Source organism: Bos indicus x Bos taurus, chromosome 13 (genome assembly GCF_003369695.1).
Source record: "Bos indicus x Bos taurus breed Angus x Brahman F1 hybrid chromosome 13, Bos_hybrid_MaternalHap_v2.0, whole genome shotgun sequence".
Lineage (NCBI taxonomy): Eukaryota > Metazoa > Chordata > Mammalia > Artiodactyla > Bovidae > Bos > Bos indicus x Bos taurus.
In genome coordinates, this window is record NC_040088.1 from 78107444 (window position 1) to 78132925 (window position 25482).

A 25482-nucleotide genomic window follows, 5' to 3' on the forward strand; every position below is an offset into this window, starting at 1 on the left:
ATTTCCCCCTGGTTTTAGTTTTGTCAGATGATCTTTTCTTAAAAAAATGGAGGATAACATGAAGTTTTGAGCAAAGAAAGTAGCTAACCAATAAATGTAAATGGCTTAGAAAATATGCTGAAACGTATTGATTAGAAATCAAAAAATATAGTCATCTTCTACTGCAGCACCTCAAAGGCACACAAAGCCCTCTCTAATCAAGATACTGCAGGCTCTCAGAGTCACTTGCTTGTTTTGGCCTCTAAGTTTCATGCTACTTACTTCCTCAGGAGTAATTTTTCTCCTTCCTGTTCTGTGTTTTTGTTTTTTCCTCCTCAACGTTAAGTCTATGGCTTTTGTAGGGAAGTCAGAGTCATTGGGAAGAAAGTGTAATTTCAGTGAAGTGTTGATTCTGAGTACCAAAAATAAAGGAGGATCATTTTGAATTGTCTTGGGATATTGAAAACAAGCACATGTGGGTTAAGCTTAAAGAGCGCCAGAGAGGACATAAAGGCTAAGACTCTGCTGGATTAAAGACCTTTGCAATTCAGGTGGTAATTAAGCTGATGAGAATGGGTATTTCCAGTTCTCTTATTCTATGGAATAATTCCAAAATTTCTTTGAGCAGGTATGTTATAGAAACTGAACTAAGGGTAGATGAAGTAGTTAAGCAAATACACAGGGCTTTACAATAAACTCTAGTATATAAGTAACAAAGTTATAGTGAAAAAAAATGCATGTATATAGTTATGTGTGTATATAAATGTACTTGATATAGGGAAATATAATGGAAAACCAGTTGAAGACATAAAATTATATTCATCACTGTCATGTCACACTGATCTTTATTCCTAGTGTAAGCTATTATAACAGCAGGGGTAAGCAGCACTGGCCACGCTAATGCTAGATGTGATCTGCCATCAACAGCAGTGAGCTCAGGGAGCTCTACAGGCATGTGAGCAACTAAGCCATCAGAATACCAGCCAACTACAAAGTTCCGCAACTGGAACATAAACGCATCCACTCACTCTCGTGCATCGACTTAACACTCAGGTTTTCAACAATGCAACCAATTAACATATTCATTATTCTATTATTCTTTACCGGATTTTTACTTCTTTAGGGATCAATGATATGTGTTAGCTTAGCAAACAAATGCTCCTGAAAAAACCATCTCGAAACGGTTAAGTGGCACCAAAATGCCAGAATGGGTTTTTTTACTACTTTAAGGAACCTACAAAAATGTTAAGGAAGACAAATATATGAACCGGTTTTATTTTATTTGCATTTAACATGATTACACACATTCATGTGTCTAACAAGATCTGCACTGTTACATTAAAAATACAGTACAATAACATTCAACATGAGGTACTTCATATTTATATATTTTTCCTTCATAAATAATGCGGTAAGCTCCTGAATTCAAGCACTCTGATGCACAACTGGCTAGTGTCTTGAATTAGCAAGCTTATTTAGACACCTTAAAAAAAAAGACAGTTCAGTGCAATAATTATGTAGAAATTAGACCATTTACTTAAATACTATATTAAGATATGCTTAAAGAATGTTACATTAGAACTGCTAGCCTAGTTCCCCTTATCCCCAGGATATAAACGACAACAAAGACTGCCAGATACGTGGGGAAAAGCATCTACAGGGCAGTGTTTAATAAAATTGTGTTTATGCATTGCAGTTGCCTGCCTTGTCAGAACAATGGTTTCTAGTTTTGAAAGCTACAAAATTTGAGATTACCAAAGAAAATAAAGCAAGCATATTAGCCTTAATTCCATGTCATTGAAAATGCAGAAGGGAGAATAGCATTTAAAAGATAACATTTTCTTATTTTAAATACAATCTTCAAATTTATACCACAGCTCTTGGCACCAGCCAATGAGATGACGGTTTTTTTATTTTTCTTCAAGTGACAGCAATTATCATAAAATTAAGTTCTTCCATACCCAGTATATAGGATCTCATGGGGCTCTCACCCAGCAGATTCCCAGCCTCTGGAGGGTAGCTACTAATAGGAGCACTGATCGTGGGTGTTACTGAATGAACAAGGTTATCACACTCCCCTCCAAAACAATCTAGTATGATGAAATTAGTGCTAAAAAGTTTCTTCTCCTCTGGCTTATAAATAAGTGCCTTCCAATCAGGTAAATCTACAGTCTACCAATTGCAAGGTAGCTATGAGTTACCGAAATGTTTAACCATAATTTATAAACAAAACCCTTTGTAGAAATATTTTTTTAATTGAAAACCTACCTCCGTTTCATAGACGGTTTGCCACAACTACTGCCTGTCATCTTGCTAATAAGAAATAACTGTTAGATAATTTTGGAAGCTTGTCCTGGGAGCACGCATCTGTTAATCACTGGTAACAGCTTCTGAACCTCCATGCTAACAGACATGGGTAAGGACAAAGATGATTAAAACATTTCTGTAATCCAGTGTTTTTCTCCATCGGGGAAGCTGGCCGAAGCAGCAGCCCACGTCTACGGGAGAGAAGCGGCCCGGAAGCACAGGCAGTCCCCCTCTGCGGGCCGGGTGGGCCCGGCAGGGGGCCCCTTCTGTCCCAGCCCCGCTGGCCGGGCAGCAGGAGACAGCTCCTGAGCCGGCGCGCACCGCATGCGCACGGGCACCCACGCACACACCCACCCCGGGACTAGCCCCCGCTCCAGAGCCAGCTTCGGGCTCAGAACAGGAGAAGGAGGTGGCCAGGGACCACACTCTGGGTGGCGGGGAAGCCATCTCAGGATCACACTGGGCAGAAAAGTTGCCCAGAAACACGTGGATACTTCAACTGGGAGCGACCACAGTGTACACCACTAGGGTCACGGGCACTAAGCCAGCACAAGCCTTTGTGAAGGAGAATGTTTTGACGAGCTTTTCCCGCCTTTGTTTACACTATCCATGGGAAAAAAACAAAAGAGAGAACTGGATGTGATGCTGAGGCACTGAACATTAAGGTATCATCGAGTTTACTACTCCAGACCACTTTTTAAAAACCCTGCAGGCATATATGGCTCGTTCAGATGGTCACAGGCCAGATTCTAGCAGTCCAGGAATGGGACAGAATCATAATTAACGAAGAAGAGACAGTGTGGTCAAAGCAGATTAAGTAAAATATATTTCAGATTAAAAATAAAAAATCAATGCATAAAGTATCTTATTACTTTAACATGTGGCACTACAAAACTAACCGTTATTCTATTCATCTGAAGAAATCGTTTGGTCCTCTTTTCATGGGAATGGGGGAATAGGAATTCTATACAGTACAACTTTTGAAAACCAGCAAGTGGCAGGGATCAGAAGCTAAGCAGGGAGAAAAGAGCTTGACTTTTTCAAACTCTGGATTATAATGTGCCATCAATTGAACTATTTGTCATGTGGGACTTTTTCAGGCTTCCTTTTAAGACTATTTGAGTTTCAATTAACAGACCTGCAATTTTTCTCTAGTTGACAATAAAGTTTTGCAATTTAGTTACTTCCGAAAGAAGCCTCTGTACTGGAATTGCCTGTCTAAACTAAAAGAACACAAATCTGCTTGTAGCAAAAGTCGTGATCTAAAACTTCCATTTCTTACTTGTTTTACCTTCCGTTGACAGCTGCAGTTTAAAAACTTGACAAACTTATGAATTTAGGATTTAAGAAAAAGCAATGTCCAAAAGCAAATGCCCAAAATATTTAAAAGGAAATAAGAAGGTAAAGATGACTACTGTCTACTTTCTAAATTATTACTTATTATCAAGCAAAATGTCTTTCAAAATTGTACACTGAGGTTTATCTGTTTGGGGAGAGGGAGGGTTTCCGTTTAAAAATAATTGCTACTGTTACTTTAGAGTATTTCTTTCTCTTTGTCAAAATAAAGCCCAAAAGGAAATCTGAGGTGATCCAAAAATCTTCTTAAACTGGGAGGTCAGTGGGGCAGTCGGAAAAGAATGCAAAATCTCCCTGGGTGGATAGGTGCAACTCTAAGAACCACAAGCCTTGCTAAGAATTTGGCTTTCCGACATACAGTTAAAAGCTGAGTGCTGCATTTTTGCCTGTACATAACGAAAAAGGCTGAAAGAAATCAGAACCGGCGCATAGCTCTGTTCTTACGAACAGCCCGCGCCGACGGCTGGCTGCGGCCGAGCTGAGCGTGAAGCGGGAGCCGGGGCGCTCAGGCGTAGAAGATGAGCTCGGGGATCTGGCCGCCCTGCACGCCCGTGCCGTTGGTGCTGTCCGACGAGCACTGGAACTGCACGGTGACCTTGCCGCACTGCACCTCCGTCATGCCCTCCTGCCCGAAGTAGCTGAGCTCGTTGCCGTCCAGGATGACGCTGGCCGTGTAGAATGTGTCCGGCTCGATCTGCACCGGGTACTCGAACCACACGGGGAACGTGCTGCTCGAGCCGTCCGAGAAGTACTTGCTGAGGTTCTGCCCCAGGACCACGCCCTGCCGCTTGAGCTCGATCTTGGCGCTGTACTCGGCCGAGCCGCAGCTGGAGCCATACAGCCCGAAGCCCGCGATGAAGACCCTCTTGTCCACGGCGAACTGGATGCTGTCACAGCGGCCCCGGTAGCGCCACTGGTTGCTCCGGTAGGCGCAGGACTGGAAGCGGTGGCAGCGCTGAGGCACCAGCCCCTTGCGGGCCTTGCTCACGAACTGCAGCTCGGGCTTCTTGGCCGCCGTGTACCAGAGGAAGATGTCGTTGGTCTCGTTCAGAGTCAAGACGCCGGACTGTGCAGCACCGTTGGCGAAATCGTCCAGGGCCATGGTCGGGATGCGGATCAAGTAGAGCGCCTTGCCCAGCACCTTGCGCTTGTTCTCAATGCTCAAAGCCAGATCCTGTCGCTGGCATTCCACCTCAGCCCAGTTGAGAGCGGCCTCGAAGACCACAATTTCTTTGGCATTCAGAGTTTCCCTGCGGAGGATGCTTTCCAGGGTCTGGAAGTCGATGTCGCAGAACCCCTCGGACTTGAGCGCTAGCTCGGCCTGGGCGTCGATCACCTCCCAGCAGCGCTGGGTGAGGTCCGGCTCCTCGAACAAACAGCTCTGGGACAGGAGCACACAGGCGTTCTTGGCACTCAGGCTGGTCTCCAGGAAATTGACGCAGGCCCTGGCGAGGTGAGGGACGATGTACTTTTTGGCAGCATAAAGAGTGGCCAAGACCGTGTCAGCAGCCAAGTCAATTTCATCACAATAGATGTATCTGCAAGAAAGAGTCCGGCGTGTAAATCGAATTTTCACCAAATGACTGTGTCCAGCAAGAAAAGATGCAGCTACTTTCAAGTTAGTTCCAAGAAAATCATCTTTAAGTGACAGTTATTACAAAAATGATTAGACATTACAGCAACATCTGAAATACATTCATAAATCATCAACACTTCAATTTAGTAGAAAGTGTGTATAATTAAAGACATTAACTTCATGTAATTATTCTAGCCTCTATTTTAAAGCAATGTTCCCTGTCCTCTCAAAGGGTGGGGGGGGGGGGGGGCGGAAATTGAGGATTCGAGAACTGTTTGAGAAAGGACTGAGATCAAAGACAGTTAGTATTAGGGAAAAAAATAGCAAAATTATATTTATATATATATATATATATATATATATATATATATATACTGTATTATATTAGAAATAATCCCCATGTTTTAGGAGAAATATATGTATATAGTTTTACTTAAAAGTGTTTCTGTGCATTCAGATGGAAACAAATATCTTTAATACTATAATGTTAGCAATGATTGCATCTTAATGCTTTTAATTAAGAATGACTTGGATTTTCCTGAAGCACAAAATAAAATCTGATCTTAAAAAGATATTTTTCAAGTAGTCCCAAGTTCAATGGATTTTTAAGTATGGGCTTCGATGCTTGATGCTATCTCACAGTTAACTTTATGTAGAATCCAATGCAGGCTTTGTATCTGCTCTTTTTTTAAACTCTAAATTCTTTCCTCTCCTCCACACATTCCTTCCACCTTCAGAATTAAAGAATACATTATTTCTAGATATATTTAATTAAAAGACAAATAAAGTCTAAATATGCACTATTTGTGTGCTTCTCTCAAGTGTCTGTATTTCAGGAGACACTTCTTATTGTTTTAGGGGACAGTGGCAATCTCCCAGGATGGTATGTCAAGGTAGAAATCATCTGCTTCTTTCATATTCTATTGTTGATCAAGAGATAAGTCAGTGAGAACTGCACACAGGTGAAAAATACATACTAATAAACATAATTTTTTAAAAATTTCTAGCTAAGGTGTTTAGCAACTTGCTATTAAGTTTTCCTTAGTGAAACAAGAAATTAGAGGGCTTCTGGAAGAAAATACAAAAAATATAAGGATGGCAATGAGAAAAAGGACCGCAATCACAAATGGAAGCTGCATTTTTGCGCTGAGGAAGCCCTTCCTTGTCTCTGAGACTAAGACAGCTACTGGCAAGATGGCAAGACTGCTGGACAAAATACCCGCAGCAGTGATGCTCTGCCCGGAGCACGGGGACCATAGGAGGACTCTGCAGCACGGTCAGCACTTTGCAGCTCTCACCCTGGAATGGGCAAGTGAGCAGTCTTCTCTTCCTTCCTGACAACACCCTTCCCAGTAGTCCTGGTGCTTCACCCACAAGGCAGGGGTGAAGCAAGCCTGGCCTCCGCTCGCCCAGGTGATCATGCAGTGCTGATCCAGCATGGCACGGCAGTAAATGGCACCTGCTATTCTTCTGATTCTCGCCGCTTTATGTGGACTGCACATATAATTTTAAAAGCTGTGTCAAGATATATTCTAGGCAACACATTTATAAGAAAAGATGCTTGTCAAATGATGAATCAAACGGCTTTGGTGAAATGGAACTTTGTGACTAGTACTCGGGCTTTCTAATTATGTACATATTTCTGCAGCAACAGAACACTCTACTTGACTACAGTGACGCTGAAACACCAAACTAGTGTCAGCATTCTCCTCTGCAACAGAAACAATGTCAAACATACAAAGCTAACTTCACGGGGGAAAAACAGCACACAAAAATTCCTACAGGTAAGACAGGTTTCTGCAAGTAGATCTCTAAGAGATTACAAAAGTCATAAAGTCTCTGTTGGTTGAAAGTGGTGGATTAGTTTATGTTTTGGTACTTTACATGCTCATTTGCCTCTAATTTTCCAACCTCTCCCACTGTGAAAGTTCTAAAGAGTAGCAGATGGATTTCAAAACTAGACTATAAATAAAGAATTACAACACTTTAAAGTTCAGGAATTAACTATAATACTTATTTTTCAGTAGGCAGAAGACAATATATATTAACATTTTAACTGTTTGTGGGATTACTGTCCAACTTGACCCAATGAATAATTTTTTTTCAACATCCATTGTAATGCACTCCAATGACTCAACATCCCCACAGGAGCATATAACCTTGAACTCTGATACACTTGGGTCTGCTAGAATAAGGCTCAACAAAAATCACCTAAACATCACTTAGAATAATCACTGGACTCTAATCACACACTGTAGACTATAACACTCTCCAGCATCAACCCATGTCAGAGAAGAAGATTCTGTTTATCTGGTTAACATGTACTGGATTTTGAAAAAGATTCAAGAGATAGAAAACTATTTTTTAAATAAATGTATATCTTATAACTGTATTTCTGAATGACCAATTAAAGTTTTTCGGAACAAATCCATATAAAACTATAGAAAATTAATCAAATCTTTCAAAAATTTCTCCTTTACTACAAAATGCAAATGCTTCTTACCCCTGAGAAATGGTATGTGACTTTATGTGAGAGCATGTGTATGTACATGTGCATCAAGATCAGATAATTAATTTTATATTTGCTGATAGGAGACAATAACTCCTAGAAAACTTAAAAACCTCCTAACTGGTAGGATTTAAATAATGCATACAATTTCCGGAACTGTGACACCAAAATATAATTTATGTGTTCTTAAAGACTTCACACACAGAGAGAACATACTCTATTAGATAATCCCTAACCAGAAAGCTATTTTTAATTATAAGTCATTAAAGATGAAATCACTGTATGCCTCTTGCTCCCAGATCCCACGCCAAGGTGTGATTACAAACTCCTGCTTCCTTCCACATGCTTCCCATGGAAAGACACACAGGAGTTTTCTTTGAAAACATGTATTAGGTAAAGCAGCACCCTCTTTCTTCATCGGCCTCCCTTTTGTATTACCTGGAAGTTACACTTAACTGTGAAGCCAGCAGAGCACAAACACAGCACAAACAAACTCTTTGCAAACATACGTGTGATGCTTACTTCAGCATGGCGAGAAAAGCAGCAGGGTCGACATCTGGTATTCGGATCTCATCTTTGTCCTCGGCAAGTTCTCCGTAAAACATTGCATGGAACACAGAGCTCCCAACAGCTAAAACGTACTGTGGAGAAGGGGAAATCTTATTTCATGCACCAAATTGAAAACATTTTCAGCAAATTATTCCAGAAAAACACTCTAAAGTGATCAGCTTTAGTGAACACAGAGTACCTAACACCTGCTCTACTGACAAAGCCAAGGTCCAGAGGATCTGGCTGTGAAAGCAAAAGACAGAAGTTCATGCAAACTAGTCTCTGTGCTGCTAATTATCAAGGCTTTCACAGATTAATACACAAGGTCCCTCATTATAAAATAAATAAAAGCATATCTAACTGATTTCTAGGAGAAGGGTCAGCATATGACTTTCCAAACCTATCACAACAACTTCCCATGACTGGGGAGTGAAGAGGGCATGCTTTTGTGGGGGATATAAAGCAGGGTAGAAGGAAACAAAGGCAAAAAAAAAAAAGCAAGCGTGGCCAGGGCCCTCTGGAAAGGTTGTGCCTACTCTGTGATGGGGGGAAACCAAGCACTGCCTGCGAGCTGCCCAGCCCCGTTCGGGGATCAGGGAGAGGGTCCCTCTGTGGAGAGCTCAGGGCGAAACCAGTAATGCAGCTGTTGCTTACTTTGTGTCCTGGCAACCGCTGAGTCCCACCTGGTGGCCCAACCACAAAATGTACATCTGCCATCAGATCATTATTGAACATCACCGCATTTCTATAAACAGAGGCAATTCATTAGTTCACAGCATTGTAACACCCCCTCCCTAACATAGAAAACCCAGGAAAGAGTCACAAGATAAACAACCGTTGAGTAACTTCGGGGTAAAACTACAAATAAAGGTTCCAACTATACAACTGCATTTGTAATCACTGCAAACACACGGAAGTAACTAAAGTTGAAGAAGAAAAAGTTATCCAAACTTTTTTTTAGACTTAAGGACAAATAAGAGGTTTCTGTCTCCTATAACCCAAAGACACAACCCTGTCACTTAAATGTTACAGCTTACAAAAACATTTTTATCTAAGAGGAAAACAGCTGTACTGCTCTGGAAAAGATACAAGGCAGTTTTCCATTACCAATAAAGCTGCTGGGAAAAGAGGAAACACAGATTTATGTTAAAATACATTACAGGTTGTGTAAAAGCAGAGACTTCAACACAGGAAAACTTTTCAAGTAAATATGCTGGCCCGGCACTTACCTCTCCCTAATGGTGGGATAGAGCCCCTGCCAATTGGGGGCAGGAATAAGGTTGTTGTTACTGAGATTCTGCTGGTGGTGCTGCTGGACAGTGCTGCTGCTGGAGCTGGCTGGTTTTTTGCGGGGGAATATATCAGCAGCCATCTTCTTCTTCTTTTTAGTCTTCAAGGTAATTATTTCATAACAAACTGGAGGCAACTTGCTGCTGCTGTTGCTGCTGCTGCTGCTGCTGCTTGGATTTGTTTTCTTCGAGCTTTTCTTGGACCTGTTCTTTACCGTCTCTGGAAGCATCAAGAAGAAGGTGAGACATTTCATGTTCCTTTCCTTGTCATCTACCATGAGTACAGTAGGTCTCTCTTTATAGCCAGATATCCCAAGTCGGTGCGAGCATCAGGGAAAAGAGGCTAGCACGAGCTGAGATGAAAACAGAAACCAACAAGCTGATATTTTGCTTCTTTTCTCAGGCAGGCAAGGTGACCTTTTTACTATGTTGAATGAGACACAGGTTTTAAGTTTTATCCAGTACTGGCTCTGTTAAATACATCCCCATTATGATTCCTGTTTCTCTTATTTGCTCATAAAAATAACCCAGTTTCCTAGATGACCTGAAAATGCTACACTGAGAGGAGACGACAGGCAGAGAGAGCCGTAGTGCTTGTTTTCTGAATTAGGTTATCAAGATGTGCTGGAGCTGCGTGAGTCTGTTCAGCCGGCTGAAGTTGTGTGGTGAATGGACCGGAGGAGAGTAGGTATTACAGCCCTGCAGATGGAGTCAGACAGCCAGTGCTCAGAGCCAATAGCTGAAGTCACCAACCCTGATTGGGCCAAGCCAAACAGTGACACCTATTGCAGCGTGCACAGTTCTGACGTTAAAGGAGCAGCAGTTGCATTCTCTTGGCTACTATATGTCTGTACGTTTAACTAAGATAAACACCTACGGAACATATTTGAAAACAGGAAGAGTGTATGTCCACAGACTTCTCTTCAGCAGACGTGCATTTTTATTTCCCCGGTTAAACAAGCAGGATCAATTAACAAAGCTTAGGGACTGATATCTACTCTATGTTTCCAGTAAAATCCTTCTCCTGGCAGCATTTAGTTTCTAGTACTTCAAACAAAGCCCTCCATTTTACCAGCTAAGAGGGATTACACATAGAGAAGTCATATTAAACACATTTATTAACGCCTAATGTAATAAAAGAATGAAAATTTTCTTTTTTCATTTTTAGTCTCTTTTAATGCAAGTTAGAGTCTAGTGCAAAACAGGAGATGAGGTCATGTGTTCATTTTACCTCCCAGGGTTTTCTAGCTCTTATGATGAACTTTGATAGGAGCCCCAGATCACAAAATACTGTTAATTAGACTAAAATGATACCAGCAGGTTTAGCTGCACTGAAACATAAAACTCATTCTAGATGTAAAAATAAGATTCAAATGAGACCAATCTGGTAATCAGCATTTAAAGGTTACAACTCACTAAAAATATGTGAAATGGGGCCCTGTTCAGAACTTCAAAAAATCCAAACTAAATGGTATGGTTACATTTAGCTTCATCACAATTTTAGAGTATAATCCTCAAATTCTAACACACATTAACAAGGCTATCCAAAATGATGTATGTTCTGATGCTGTGTAGTTGAGACGCAAACAGGTTCCCTCTGCTTTGAATCAGAATAATACCAACTCCTGTGTGGTTTCCACAGACGTGAACCCTCCAACAGTTTCTAGCTTTGCTGAGGACGGACAGGCCCCACACACGCCCCATCTGCCGCCCCTGCAGGACCACAGCCCGGCGCTGCACCACTGCCATCCGAACAGCCAGTGCCTGACAGTGAGGGTCCAGTGAACGGGCCCTTCGGTCATGGTTATAACCAACCATCTACTACACAGAGCACAATGGAAACCAGACTTTAAATCCCTGGGACTCTGAATCACTAAAGTCAATCGAGGAATGCCCTCTTTACTGTCATCATTTTATTCTCAGACCTGTTTACAAAGCCTCTGCAGGACAGACTGTGAGCAGAGAACCATGGCCTTTTTAGCACAGGTTCTTCACCCCTGGTTTGTTGTGCCACATGTACTGCCTTCTCAGTCACAGGGTGAACACACACATGAACGTGCGCCCACGCAAACACACTTCCAATTCACTTCACCAGAGTGTGTGTGTGAGCCAGAACGACAGAGAGGGAGGGAGCAAAACTCATGCAGAAGGGCACGGAGAAGGAGCGAGCGCGTTCCTCCAGAGCTGCCTTCTCAGAATACAACTAGAGCCAGAGGGTCTCGCGCAGGCTCCGCGCTACTGAGCTTCCTGACCACCACCCTCCCAGGAACAGGCTCCATGCCAGGCAGCTCCTTTTGACTGGGGATAATTCCCTGCGTATTTCTAACAAATCTAGTAGCTGGCTTTTTAGGTCAGAAGTAATCTATTAGAATGGAAGGGAAATGAAGGCTTTTGAGACAGACTTACCAGCGGCTGGAAAGACAAAATAGAAAAAGTATAATAGGCAGACACAAGCATGTAGTTTTGTGGGTTTTATTCATTTTTTGCATATAGTTCAACAGCCTTCACCTGTGCCTACAAAAAAACACTGCTCTTATGTGGCTAGAATAAAGGAGAAAGTGCACGTAATAATTTAAGAAAGAAAATTATATAATATTTTAGAAAATGCTCTTTATTTAGAAAGTTAAGTTTTGCGGAGAAGCTTGGAAAAGTGTGTTAACCTGGAATCACCTAGAACAGCGCTGCCAAGAGGGGCCCTGCCCTTCCTCTCGGCCGTGGGGACTGAGGAGCGTGGCTGTTTTCAAGACGTGTCTTTCACTACAAAAACTAATCCAGTTTTTAAAAAACAAGAAAGACATTTTAATGTTTGTAGCCAGTTTGGAAAGGCATGAAAACGCTAATAAAACCATGACAAAAGCTTGCCGAGAGCTCCCTCTTACCACGATGATGAGGCAGTTAATACATGGCACTTGCGCCTGCTCATGTGGTCCGGGGTGCAGCAGCATCTCCTGGGGGTGCTGCTGGAAACCTCGGTCTCGGCCAGCTTCTGCATCAGAATCTGCGTTTTCAACAAAACCCTCCAAGCCATTTCCATGACATTCAAGTCTGAGAAAACCTCATACAGATGAGGTTTGTATAACGGAATAAGGGAATGTTGTAAGGTCTTCTCAACATCTGGGGCCACATATCACATTCCATTTTCAAATGAATGGACAAATAATTCAAAATAACTTCATTTTGAACCTTCATGTCTTGTTCTGAAATTCTGATTAGCCCCTAAGAGTCAGATTCTATGATTCAGATGTGCAGACTAAGAGGGCCAATGGGGAGGCCCCCAAATACTTTTCAATACTCAGGAAAAGAAGCTCAAGCCCAAATTATTTCAAATGGTGATGAAAGAGACAATTAGTGGGAAAAATGAAGGATTAAAAAAAAATGCCAAGTGTGGAACAGATGAATAACTTAATTTTTAAAATAATCTATCTCACAGTTAATTTTCAAAAAATTAGCACTGTGGTGCAGCACAATTAGCAATCAAATAGTCTGCTTCAGTCCTGGTTAGCCACTACAAATGAGAGCTCTGTGTGTGTGTGTGTGCATGCGTGCCGGCAGGGAGAGTGTCTGAACAAATCATTTAGCCTTTAAAGCGCCTACACAGTGAAGAGGTTCATCCAGAATTGATGGGTGTTTCTCAAACTTTACCCTCAATCCACAATAAGAAATCTATTTTTGTCTTCAGACCTAGCAGTGACACACATAAACACGCAGATCTATACACAAAGGAAAACGCAGGTCACAAAACTAAACTTATGCTTGGCACGTTATGAAACACTATGATATTTTCTGTTTTATTCTTTTCTTTTAAATATTGGTTTTGATACAGTCACCTGACTTAAAGACCACAGCTGAAGTAACACTGGTCTAGATTATTTCTAAGGACTTCTAAGGCTTAACATCCAGGGTTTTTTCCTACCGGGAATCTGGATTAAGAGCCACCAGATAAGGAAAAATACAAGGCTGCATCAACCTAATGGGGCCCATGAAATTGCTCAAACTGCAGGCAAAATTGGGAGTTTGCATTTATTTTTTTGAAAAGAGAAGCTATATCTGTCTTTTAGAATAATTTATGATGCAGAACACCATAAAATGTTATGGAAATCTCAGGTTAATTTGAATAGTCAAAATATTCATATCACTTTTATTTTCTGCTTTTATTTCTATAGTTTATTTATTAAACACAAATAACGGCTTCTTTCCTTCCCTTGAAATTAACTTCAAATAGTTAAAACTCCCTCTATTGAATCTGTAACCCAGAAACACTGGGTTACAAGAATAAAGAATATTGAATACCCACTGGGTTGAAGAATAAAGAATACCAGCCCAGTATCTACCATCAAATTTCAACTCTAAAACTTCTTTCTGTCTAGCATATCATTTGTTCCTACATGTCCTGAATTTTCAAAGCTGTTATGAGACATGGTTAATTTGCCCTAATAAAGTAAATAAATAGGTCAAGTCAAGAAGCCCATCAATTTTTTATGAAAGTATTCTCAAAATACAATATGCTGATCATGCAGTATATTAGGTGTCAGGCATGCAAGGGTGACCAAGATTAGAAGCCAAGCTTAAAAGGTTAGCTAACAGCAGTGGATTTCAGATAATTTTATAACTGCCAGAAAGTTCAATCACTTTTATCTCTTTCCATCCAATTCCCAGTAATAATAAAACTATGAACAGGATTTAAACTCACTTAGTTCATCTTCCTTACCACTGGAAGGTTTGCCAGACACCCTACCTTCATATCTCTTGGACTGAAAGGAGTCCCTTGGACTGCAAGGAGCTCAAACCAGTCAATCCTAAAGGAAATCAGTTCTGAATATTCACTGGAAGGACTGATGCTGAAGCTGAAACTTTAAAACTTTGGTCACCTGACGCGAAGAACTGACTCACTGGAAAAGACCCTGATGCTGGGAAACACTGAAGGCAGGAGGAGAAGGGGACAACAGAGGATGAGATGGCTGGATGGCATCACTGACTCGATGGACATGAGTTTGAACAAGCTCCAGGAATTGGTGATGGACAGGGAAGCCTGGTGCACTGCAGTCCATGGGGTCGCAAAGAGTCAGAGGCAACTGAGTGACTAAACTGAACTAGTTTATTCAGTTGGGGGACTTGAGTAAGGTTTGGAACTAAAAATATGAGAGTAATGACTTAATGCAAGGGGTCCAGAAGATGAAGGGATTTGAGAAAACTCCACAGTTAGGTTGTGGGCAATGTTTGGACTAGGGTACAGATTCCCTGACTGCTTTTTCAACTGTGTCTGTTCTATTCACTCTAATTTTCGCCCACAGTAATCACCCCACATCCTTATGTAATGCTTTATCTTTGTATTTCTAATCTATTTTAAAAGAAAACTACAGGTCCAAATTTACAGCTATGAAAACCATGAACATACACATGCTCTCTGCCCTGCAGGAAGAAACTGCTAGACAAATGTGAAGCCCCTTTCTGGAAAGAAATGCAGAGGACCTGTAACAGGAAGGAACCCAGGAGCACAGCAGTCATGGGGAAGCAGTAACAGAACAGGCTCTCCAACAAAATGAAAATTAGAAAACCAGCCATTCACGGTTAGCACCAACAAATCCTATGTCAACAACTAAGCGCACTGGCAACTCTTGTTTAACTTGCTCTAACCCTGCACTCCTGCCTGGACTTGTATTCGGTTTACTGCAAGACTGAAGTTTAAAGAAGGTAGGCTGGACATTTCCAGAACCTAACAGAGAAGAGTAATGATACATTACGATGGAACAGTGTTTGGTTTTGCTTAGTTTTCTCTTCAATACTGAGCAAAAGTTATGCCTGTGATTTTGGAGGGGAAAAAGTACATATATAAGTGACAAAATGTTGACAGTTCCTAAAGATAGCAGCAGCTGCTGGAAAACAAGACTATATGTGTGCTAAATTTGGAAATAAATATTGAGTCAAGCATTGGCAACACAGTATAGTGAAAAAAGTAAGTGCCAATAATACATGACCTTAGGGTTAGTTACTCAGAATCTGTGAGCCTCCTTCTCCTAGTCTGTCAAATGGGGTGATTCCGCTCAGCTCACTCCTTTCAGGATGATCCTGAAAGGCAAGATTACAGGTCTGTGAAAGCACTTTGATAAAAGCTGAAAACACTCTGCAAAGGTAAATTTCCACTATTAGCAACAATGGTACCCAAAGCAGGGAACATTTGTGATACAATCTTTCAAAACACAAACACCCAAAGATTAATCTGGCTCCCTGCCCTCCTCATCTTCCTGCTTTACAGCATGGACATTTCATCCATCCGCAGGCTCGTTCGGCCCCACCATGATGGCCCTGGGCTGCTGCACCTCTCCTTCCGAAGCTGCAGGTGAGGCTCAATCAGGATGTCTGGGGTGCACTGTGACCAGGTCCCACCCAACGCTCAACTGTGCCCCTGGAAGACACACTCCAGGCTGAGTGTCCCTGGACTTCAAGACCACCTACTGGCAGATGCTCAGCTGTGCCCTCCTCCTGAGAGAGCCCAAAGCAGCAGGCAGTCCAGAGCCACTCAGCAATGTCCACAGTAGCAACTCAGTTTGGCCTCTCAACAATGACCCGACGTGCATTCTAGCACCAAGTATGATGAAGCTAAGACAAATCCTCGGGCAAGGCATGTCTCCGTGTGGCTGGAGGGAGGAAGCTCATGGGCTATTTCCTTTGTGTCATTTCCTCCTCACCAAGTCCCATTCAACCTTAAACTGTACGTTACATTTGGGTAAACTGTCCAAAGGCAGAATGTGACAATTCTGTGAAGGCAAAAACAATGATTCTTTTAAAATTTCATGTAACAGTTAACACAATATTTGATGATTATAGCTGTGTCTGGGTGTACTTTGTTTGCACTATTAACTCATCTAAATGCCAAATCATTCTCTATCATATGTTAAATGAGGTGATCCTGAAAAAGACCATATAAAATATATCATACAAGATACTCTAAGGATAGATATTTAAAAGACTACTACTATGATCTCTTTTGTAAAGTTTAAGTTTGTACTAAAGTACACCAGGTAATCAATTGCTAATTTACATGTACTCTGGGTGATCTCATATTAAGTTTCCTCATGTGTAAACTTGCTGACTACATACTCTCTTATCTAGATTTCTAGAATTAAAGAATCTGTATAATGTTTGGCAGAAATAATGATTTATTTAATATAGTCTTCTTTATATTTTAACATTATGATTATGATCAAAACCCACCTAAAACTCTATGTATTATATAGACATGTATTACAATTTACTGATTGTAACATTCCTTTTTCTCTCACTGCCCCGCCAACATTTTAACATCTCTGAAATTGGGTTGAATCTTATAATTGATGGCATTCTATAACTTTAAGCTCCTCCATGTTCTTGTTGGTACATAAAGGCATAACTTACAACTGATGGCTCCTTACAGTCAGTGAAATAAAGTAAAAGATACATAATTCAAAAGGAAAAAAAAAGGGCTCTCTTCTTTAGGTTGGCTAATTATTCTGCTAACCAGGTAAGATGATGGCTCAGAATTCTGGCTGAACTACATCAGAATAATAGAGCTTTCATCAAGTAGTCATTTGATAAAGTATTAATATATAATCGAAATCCTCAACTGACAACTACTACTGTTGACAACCGATGACATGGTAAAGCTTATTTTGGATAAACTAAAGCCAGGCCTCAGGAGATGTCTTCTGAGAAGGCCCAAGGCGGGGGCTGCTCTAACCCCAAAGGGGACGTTAATCCCATCGGAGATGCCAAAGGGAAGGCCCTGCCCACCATGGCTGCAACTTTCTCCAGGTTTACTGTTGGCTTTAGTTGACAGAGGAGGAAAATAATGTTTTAGTCAAAAGAAAAAAAATTTTTCCTAAGTATTTTTTTTACTTTAGCTAGCATATATTTATTTTTTCTGATATTTGGAAGATAATAACCAAAAATATCTCCATAATCAGATCATTAAAATTCAAAGGCCTCTTCATTTATGCACTTAACCAAGGAATGTGTGGCTTTATCAGATGAAGTCACCCTTTCCCGAAGGGCACATGGAACAGGAAGAAGAAATCCCAACAGCCTTCAAACCAGGTGTTCTGTATCAGTTCCGGCTGTTAGCAGGGTGAGTGCATGCATGCTCAGTCATACTCTTTGTGACCCTATGGATTGTAGCCCGCCAGGGTCCTCTGGCCATGGGATCTCCCAGGCAAGAATACTGGTGTGAGTTGACATTTCCTTCTCCAGAGGGTCTTCCCGAGACAGGGATCACCCCTGAATCCAACCCCTGCGTTGGCAGGCGGGTTCTTTATTACTGGTGCCACCTGGGAAGGCCTATTAACAGGGTAGGTGTTGCAAACCAACTTCCCCAACCTCCACAAGGTAGTGAAAATGCTCTTCAAGATAAAATAAGATTCCCAAATACTAGTCACATCACCATGTGTGTTTGCCCTAAGTCACTCAATGACACTTAGAAATAAGCACTGCTCTGGTGGCTCAGACGGCAAAGCATCTGCCTACAATGCGGGAGACCCAGATTCAACCCGTGGGTGGGGAAGATCTCCTGGAGAAGGAAATGGCAACCCACTCCAGTATTCTTGCCTGGAGAATCCCACAGACAGAGGAGCCTGGTGAGCTACAGTCCATGGGGTCACAAAGAGTCAGACACGACGGAGCGACTTCACTTCACTTCTCCTCTCCCCCAGAGCTTCCCTGGTGGCTCAGCGGTAAAGAATCCACCTGCCAATGCAGGAGATGTGGGTTCAATCCTTGGGTCAGGAAGATCCCCTGAGGAAGGAAAGAGCAACTCGGACCAGTATTCCTGCCTGGGAAATCCCGTGGCCAGAGGAGCCTGCCCAGCTACAGTTCATGGGGTTGCAAAAGAGCTGGACCGACTTAGCGACTAAGCAGCAGCAGCAACAACAGCACAGCTCTGCTCCCTCAACACACTACACAACACCTGAAGTAAGGGTATGTGTCACCTTAAATACTTTCACCACTGTAAAAGCAGGAGGATACTCTTGATAAAGGCAAGGCAGATTCAAAGAAAAAAATTTCATTTCCTATTGTAGCAAAGCCACACAGAAAAGACTAGTTATCAGTTTTGTGTTTTGACCATCACCACACATGTCCACAAGGGCCTCAATTAATTACTATTTAATGAAATGCCTTCCTTCATTTTTATAATGTATGTGACTAGAATGAAATATAGTTATTTTAGGCAAACAATACAAGATCTAAAAATAAGAGATGTGCTACACAGAGAGAAACCGTGCTACAGGAAAACACAAACACATCTGAAATCACCAGGCACCGTCAGGCCCAACTTTTACCCTATCTTTCTGGAGTGGAGACCACCAAATGAAAATGAAAAACACACATGCATTTCTATACTGAGCCACAAAAATATCTTCTAACAAATAATCCAAATAGAAATAGAAGCCTGTGACAGAGGGTTATTATAGAAACCAGCTTCTGGCAAAAACTCAAAGTAAAATCTGTTTCTGCTTTAAGTCCAAATAAAAAAAATATGTTTTATGCTACTTTTAATTAGCTTTAAAGTCTACAGTTCCCCCACGATGTTTTGAAGGACACAGTATAAAGGCACGCTGACTGTAAATGTTGGATAACCGTAACTGTATCGACACCAAGTAACACTCAGAGACTGCCACCATTCGCTGCAGGAATAATTGTTTGGCACCACTGAAGAACCCCTTGTTGCTTCCATCTCTCACGCTGTTTTAATCAGAATTAAAGTTGAGGGGTTTCTATACTTAGTTTCAGAGAAGGCAATGGCACCACACTCCAGCACTCTTGCCTGGAAAGTCCCATGAACGGAGGAGCCTGGTGGGCTGCAGTCCATGGGGTCACAAACAGTCAGACATGACTGAGCAACTTGCCTTTCACTCTTTACTTTCATGCATTGTAGAAGGAAATGGCAACCCACTCCAGTGTTCTTGCCTGGAGAATCCCAGGGATGGGGGAGCCTGGTGGGCTGCCGTCTATGGGGTCGCACAGAGTCGGACACGACTGAAGCGACTTAGCAGAATACTTAGTTTCATTGCCTGTGTCAGAACTAAGAAAATAAGGTGTTTCAAACAAAAATTCCATTCTAATAATATATTCAGCAAGTTTTTTTTTAATTAAAAGCTACTCTTTAAGTAGGTCAATACTTGAACTACCCAGAGATATAGAATAAAACAACTGCTTATAAAACAACGCTCAAGTAAGCCTCACTTAGAAAGTCAAGACTATTCATGAAAATATGTACTCAAATTTGGGTCTCCCCAAACTCCGCACCACACAAAAATAGGCAGAGTATTTACACGTGCACCTTAACCACAATGAGCAAATTAAAAGCATTCAAGTCAAAATACATCTTCAAAAAGTAGCAACTTAATCGTTAGTACCTCAAATTTTTGGTTTGGGATTTTTGTTTTAGTTAACACTCGGAGAGGCAACCATTTCATCACAGTCAAGAACTGCATGGACTCATACAAGAGCCACTGTTATGATGATGACTGGAACCAAACCACGGCAGAGCTGACAGTCTCTGAAAAGGGTGATCAAATTTACAAGAGCCAGGCCTCCGCATAAGCACTCCACTAGGCAGCTGCAGGGACGCCGCGATCCCCTGAGCGCTCAGTACAGGAGACCTGGCCGCGGTCAGCATTTCTTTAATGCAGCACTGTTCCAAAGAATTTAAAATATGGCATAAAAAGGAAATGAAAAGTGGTATCTAAGTGGCATGTGGCCAGGTCTTAACCAACTGCTCTGTGCTGCTCTTCCTAAAGAGGTCATCACGGGAAGAAGGGTGGCCTGTCTTTGCATCAGCATGCTCGAAGTGTGCACCAAGCACCTAGCCACAAAAACAATAAATAAAAGAAATCCTGCCTCACCTTTCTCGGCGAGGGAAAGCCGCAGTTTGCAGTGCATTCTGGATCTCCACCACTTGCCTCCAAGGCCTGTGACCTGTCCTCTTCATTGACTCCCTTTACAAACAAGACTGTTCTCGAACTGAAATGAGCCTGCTGCTTCCTGCCATCCTCACTGTTAGAAGCCGTTCGTCCTTCACAATGCAGTCCTGAGACTCCTCGACAGGGAGGGTCTCCGGGCCTCCCCAAGACGCACTGCCTCACGTTTCAACTGCCTTGGGTGGTCTGATGAGGTGAGTTCCCCGAGGGCCTCCCAGCAAGACCCAACAGCGCCACTCCCACAGCCGCCTTCCAGCTGCTCTACAGCAGGAAAGAGCGAGTGCAGCACTTCTCAATCCACCTGGAACCCTAGACTGCCTCAGGGAGTGCAACTGGCCCTGGGCTGAAGCAGAGGGCGGTGAAGCCACAAGAGACACCAGTAAAGAACTGAGACATCTGGGCAACAGTGTCCTGAGGCTTCCTGAACATGTCTGAGCACAAACACAGCTTTATAACCCTGCATCCACCGAGCATCTAGTCCAACTGAAAATATTAAAGCTCGACTTAAAGCAAGTCCCCACATGCACTCAGACCTAGGCTTCGCTTCATTACCATCTAAAACTTAACTGGAAGACAGTTCTTCACACACACAGAGAGAAGTGTGGGCTAATGAGGAGCAAGACTCCGTTACCGGGACAAAGCTGCCTTTATCAACTGGTCTCAGCTCATGGTCTAGCATATTTATTCATAGCACCAGTAGAGAATTTTAGTGATTTAATGAACTAGGAAGGATAATAAATTCTCAGCGACTCACATGAAAGGAGGAAAGCAGTCATATGAATAATCTTAAAAAATGGGTAATTAAAAAGACGTTTATATGTGGCTTTGAAATGTGTTTCGTTTGTACTTAACGTTGAATGGGTGAATTTCCACTACATTAGACACACCCAATTTTCAAACAAAGTAATAAAACAGGCTTGTGTGTTTAGGGCTGAGTATATGAATAGTCTGGAAACTCACCCCCATCCTGCAAACAAGCCACACAGCTAGGGACGGGCAATGTCACACTTCAGATTACTGCACGGCACAGGCACAAGCAGAAGAACTCACTTCTTAACATGTGCGTGTCTCCACGAAAACACTCTACTGTAAAGAACTGGAGTGTTAAGTAATCATGTGTTTGTTTTTTTTCCCCCAAAATAAAGAATTCTCAACTTCAGTTTACATACTATCTGACATTACTGGAGTAAGCATTAACGGAAATGATCCCATCAACAGTGGAGGAGCTGAACAGCCTAGCCATGGCTGCAGTCTCTTGCTGGTGTGTTTATTCGTCTTACCACCAGCAGCGATTTTTAAAAGCATTAGTAGGATTAAACTGCTAAGAAGTAATGGCTTGTATTGTGTACTGGCAAAAAATATAGCTTGAATTTCTAAATAACAAGTTCAACTGGCTGGAAGAACACATTTTTTTCGAAGGTGGGATGAAGTAAACACATTGTTTTGCATCTGTTGGTTAAAGTGTGTGTGTTTTAACATATTAAGTATTTTAAGCAGGTCTGAATTGCACTGGTTCAGACGGTAACTGACATAGGTACTGAAGCCCTCTGAAACCGCCTTGTGATACCAGCGGTGGTGACGCATCACCAAAAGCCCTGCCTTCTGCCCCAAACAGAAAAGGGGGCTTCAAACACATAAGGATGGGTCTACCACCAGGCTCGGGGACTCTTCTTCCCTTTCACAGCTGAAGTTGCTGGTTCCTAAACCTGGATGGTCACTCCAGTGGACCCTCAGCAGCCAGAGTGAACATCACCGAAAGGCATGTCAAGTGGTCTTGACTTCCCCATGCCTCCCCAACTCATACTTGGGGGACTTGGGGGACTCAGGAACCCTGATGAAACAGCTTGTGTGAAGGCAGATTAGCTACTGTGTGTTCTTCTGCCATAATCAATGGACCATCTCACGGGGAATCTCTGGGAGATGCAGCAGTAAAAACTTTTGATTTTATTAAATCTCAATCCTTGAGTATACATTTTCTTAACAGTTTATGTGATGAAGTGGAAAGTATGCTTAAAGCACTTCTGGTGAAACTGAAACAGAATGGTTGGCATGGGAAAAAGAAAAAATTGTGTGAGAACTGAACCAGCCACTTAGTTCATGGAACACCAATGCACTTGAGAAAATATGCAAAATATGCTTATTCACACTTAGGTATTTAAAAGACATTTCTTAAAAATGAATGCAATGAGCTGACTATTTATTGCAAATGAAAAAATTCAAACTTCGAGCAAAAGTTGGAATTTTGGAATTCTTGATTGTGCCACTATGAGCTTGATAGCCTCCCAAGACTGTCACCGACTTCTGAAAGACCATTTCTGATGAACAGTTGGTGACATTAGTTTTTTAACACTGTATAAAGAAACATGTCAACATTTTAAAGATTTGCATAACTCAGTGAACCAATATTTTCTAATAGTACTGCAATTACATTAAAGAATCATGCATGTTGGTAAAAGGTTCATTCAAAGTATACAGCAAACCAGTGGATTTTAGTATAAGAGTAATACAGAAAGTTCACTGATGGTTTCATCAGTTGATTCCACACAGCAATCAACTTTTAAGAAATTATCATTCAAGTTTCAATGAGGTATCAGAGAATATCCACAATTATCTCAAAAGACTATTAAAATGCTCAGCTGCTATCTGTGTGAGGCCATATTTTCTTCATAAGCTTCAATCAAAACATTTATTTTTAAACAAAATATTTAAATTTTTTGTTTTCATTTCTATTTTAGTAAATATTACATAAACAAGAGCTCTCTGGGTTTCTTGAAATATTCAAAAGTATAAGAATCCTGAAGTCAAGAAGTATAAGAACCATTGATGCCCACTTGACATAAGGAGTTTGGATTTTACTCTGAGTGTAATTGTGGTAAGCTATTAGCAGTTTTAGTGAAGATTCCTAAAAAAAAGAAAAAAAAAAAACTTTAAGTGATCAGGGTCAGGGTTTTACACATACCTGTTTTTTGGTTCTACTCTTCCAGAAAATAATAATTAATTCCCAGAGCATAATTCTCAACTATTAGGTAGACAGAATGGAAGACATGAGAAAATGACAATCTCTGTCACAAAAAATAAACAGCAGTCAAGGAGCTAATATTCCATGTTTTATTACATTGGTTGGCACCTTAACTTTGTCCTGTCCTCAGAAAATTCAAATGCAAGCTGCAAGATATAGACATCTTCTTCAAAGATCTTAAGAAAGAAATTTAAATGAGCTTTGAGGAGACTATTGTCTCCAGTAGCCTCACATAAACCAGCAAGAAAGAAGCAAGTTTCTCTCTGATAGTTTGCTCTCTGCTACAGGAAAATGAGAAGTAGTAACATGGTTGCCAACATTTAGGAGAATTTGTTCACATTTGCCTTCATTTAAAGATACATTAGACAGAAACTGCCTCCACTTCCAACACACCATTTTAATTGTGGTTTATGTAGTATCAAAATATTCCTCTATATTAAATAATTGAAAACAGTGCGATGGAAATAAAATTTAGGTTAGGACTCTGCAGAAGTCCAAACAAAGGGAATATATCTACTAGCTGTGACTTTTCATTTAAAAACTGCCTTTCCTTAAAGAGCTGGTGTTCACTTTCTCAAAAGATTTTAGAGGTTGTGTCAGTAGGTTTGTGATTCTCCTACCTACCTTACATTTAGTAATTATTATTAAAGAAAGACTAGAAAATCAAAATACAGATTGATCTGATCTCAAGAATCTGATTTTCCTATAGCCCAATCCAAACACCATTAGGTTTTGACATCTCTAATCGACACCCTCCTGGTCAAGTACATGGCGATCTGGTGAGGATTTTGAGAATGTGTCGGGAGCTGTGTGCTGTCCTGGAGTCCAGGCCCAACTCTGGCATTTTGAGGCATCCTTCCTGGTGCGGACAGCGGAAAGAGGCTAACAACACAGCTCAGAGTCTCACGTACACGTGGGCTGATACCATAGTCCCAAAGAAAGACTTGTTCAATAGTGTTACATTAACTAGAAAATCTACTCATTCCTATAAAGGCGTTCTCCAGCGTTCACTAGTATGTGCTGAAATCCTCCAGCGGAGGGGTGGGGAGTCGGCCGCCAGAGACCCGCTCCTGCAGCCAGGCCAGCTTCTAGCTCTTCAGCTCATCTCCTGAGGCTGCAGGAGGACTGAGGGAAGAGACCGGGGGCGGGGGATGGGGGGGGAGACCTGGGGTGCACACAGTGGGTGTGTTACACGGGGCTGGAGACGGGCAAGGGCTGTGCCAGAGAGAAAGCAAAAGCCAGAACAGCTGTTGGGTATCTGAACCTGCAAGGGGAGCAGCTTCTCACACTTTTAATGTGGACGTTAACATTATTTTAAGAAGAGAGGCTTGCTGTAACCCTAGTCAAGAATTTTATTATTCTCTCAACTTTCTAGGAATATAGGTCATTTCCCAGGAACATATCTAGATGGAATTTGACTACTACACTTGACTTGCCACTGCACATCCCATGAACACAGGTATGAAAATAGGTGATGGTCTAGATGTAAGCCCTTGTCTTTGCAGAGGCTCACAGTATAATGGCTGATGGCCAAAACCAGCCCCTTGCTACAGAGTAGGTGTGTTTGCTGGTGCTGGACAGGCAAAATCACCACTTCTAAAAAACTGGCAAATACAAGAAAAGGTGGCAATTAAAAAGAAAATCTTCACAAAGAAAACAAACATTGTACTTGCCCAGGTCCCAGCCCACGTGTGTAACTGTAAAAAGCAAGGTGTGCTTTCCAAGTGGGCTATCCATTAACAGCCTAAACTAAGGGGTGTTTTGTAATTCAACAGCAGAAAAGCAGTGCTTTCCATTCAACCTTGGCCAACAGCACTGACTGTTTTAAGAGTTCAAAATAAAATAAACTGTAAGTGATAACTCGTAAAGAATGAATCTTTGTTTTAACGAAACACAATGATCGGAGCTTCAAAGACAACACAAATTCATCAAGTGATGCATTCAGAACA

General features: G+C 41.6%; 1 protein-coding gene across 3 annotated transcripts in view; it reads right to left on the bottom strand.

Annotated features, from left to right (window-relative positions):
- Positions 1-1224: 1224 nt before the first annotated feature.
- BTBD3 (BTB domain containing 3) overlaps positions 1225-25482 on the bottom strand; it is a 33400-nt gene continuing 9142 nt past the window's right edge. The window contains exons 1-5 of one of the 3 annotated variants that reach the window (XM_027560297.1): positions 20440-23225; positions 9506-9785; positions 8931-9021; positions 8250-8368; positions 1225-5180 (exon numbers count right to left, since the gene is read on the bottom strand). In XM_027560297.1, the coding sequence (XP_027416098.1) occupies positions 4148-5180; positions 8250-8368; positions 8931-9021; positions 9506-9785; positions 20440-20476 (1560 nt within the window). In that variant the 5' untranslated portion in view covers positions 20477-23225 and the 3' untranslated portion in view covers positions 1225-4147. Of the gene's footprint in view, positions 5181-8249; positions 8369-8930; positions 9022-9505; positions 14380-20439; positions 23226-25482 lie in introns of those variants that run through there. The other 2 variants (XM_027560298.1, XM_027560296.1) reach the window with 2 other exon arrangements.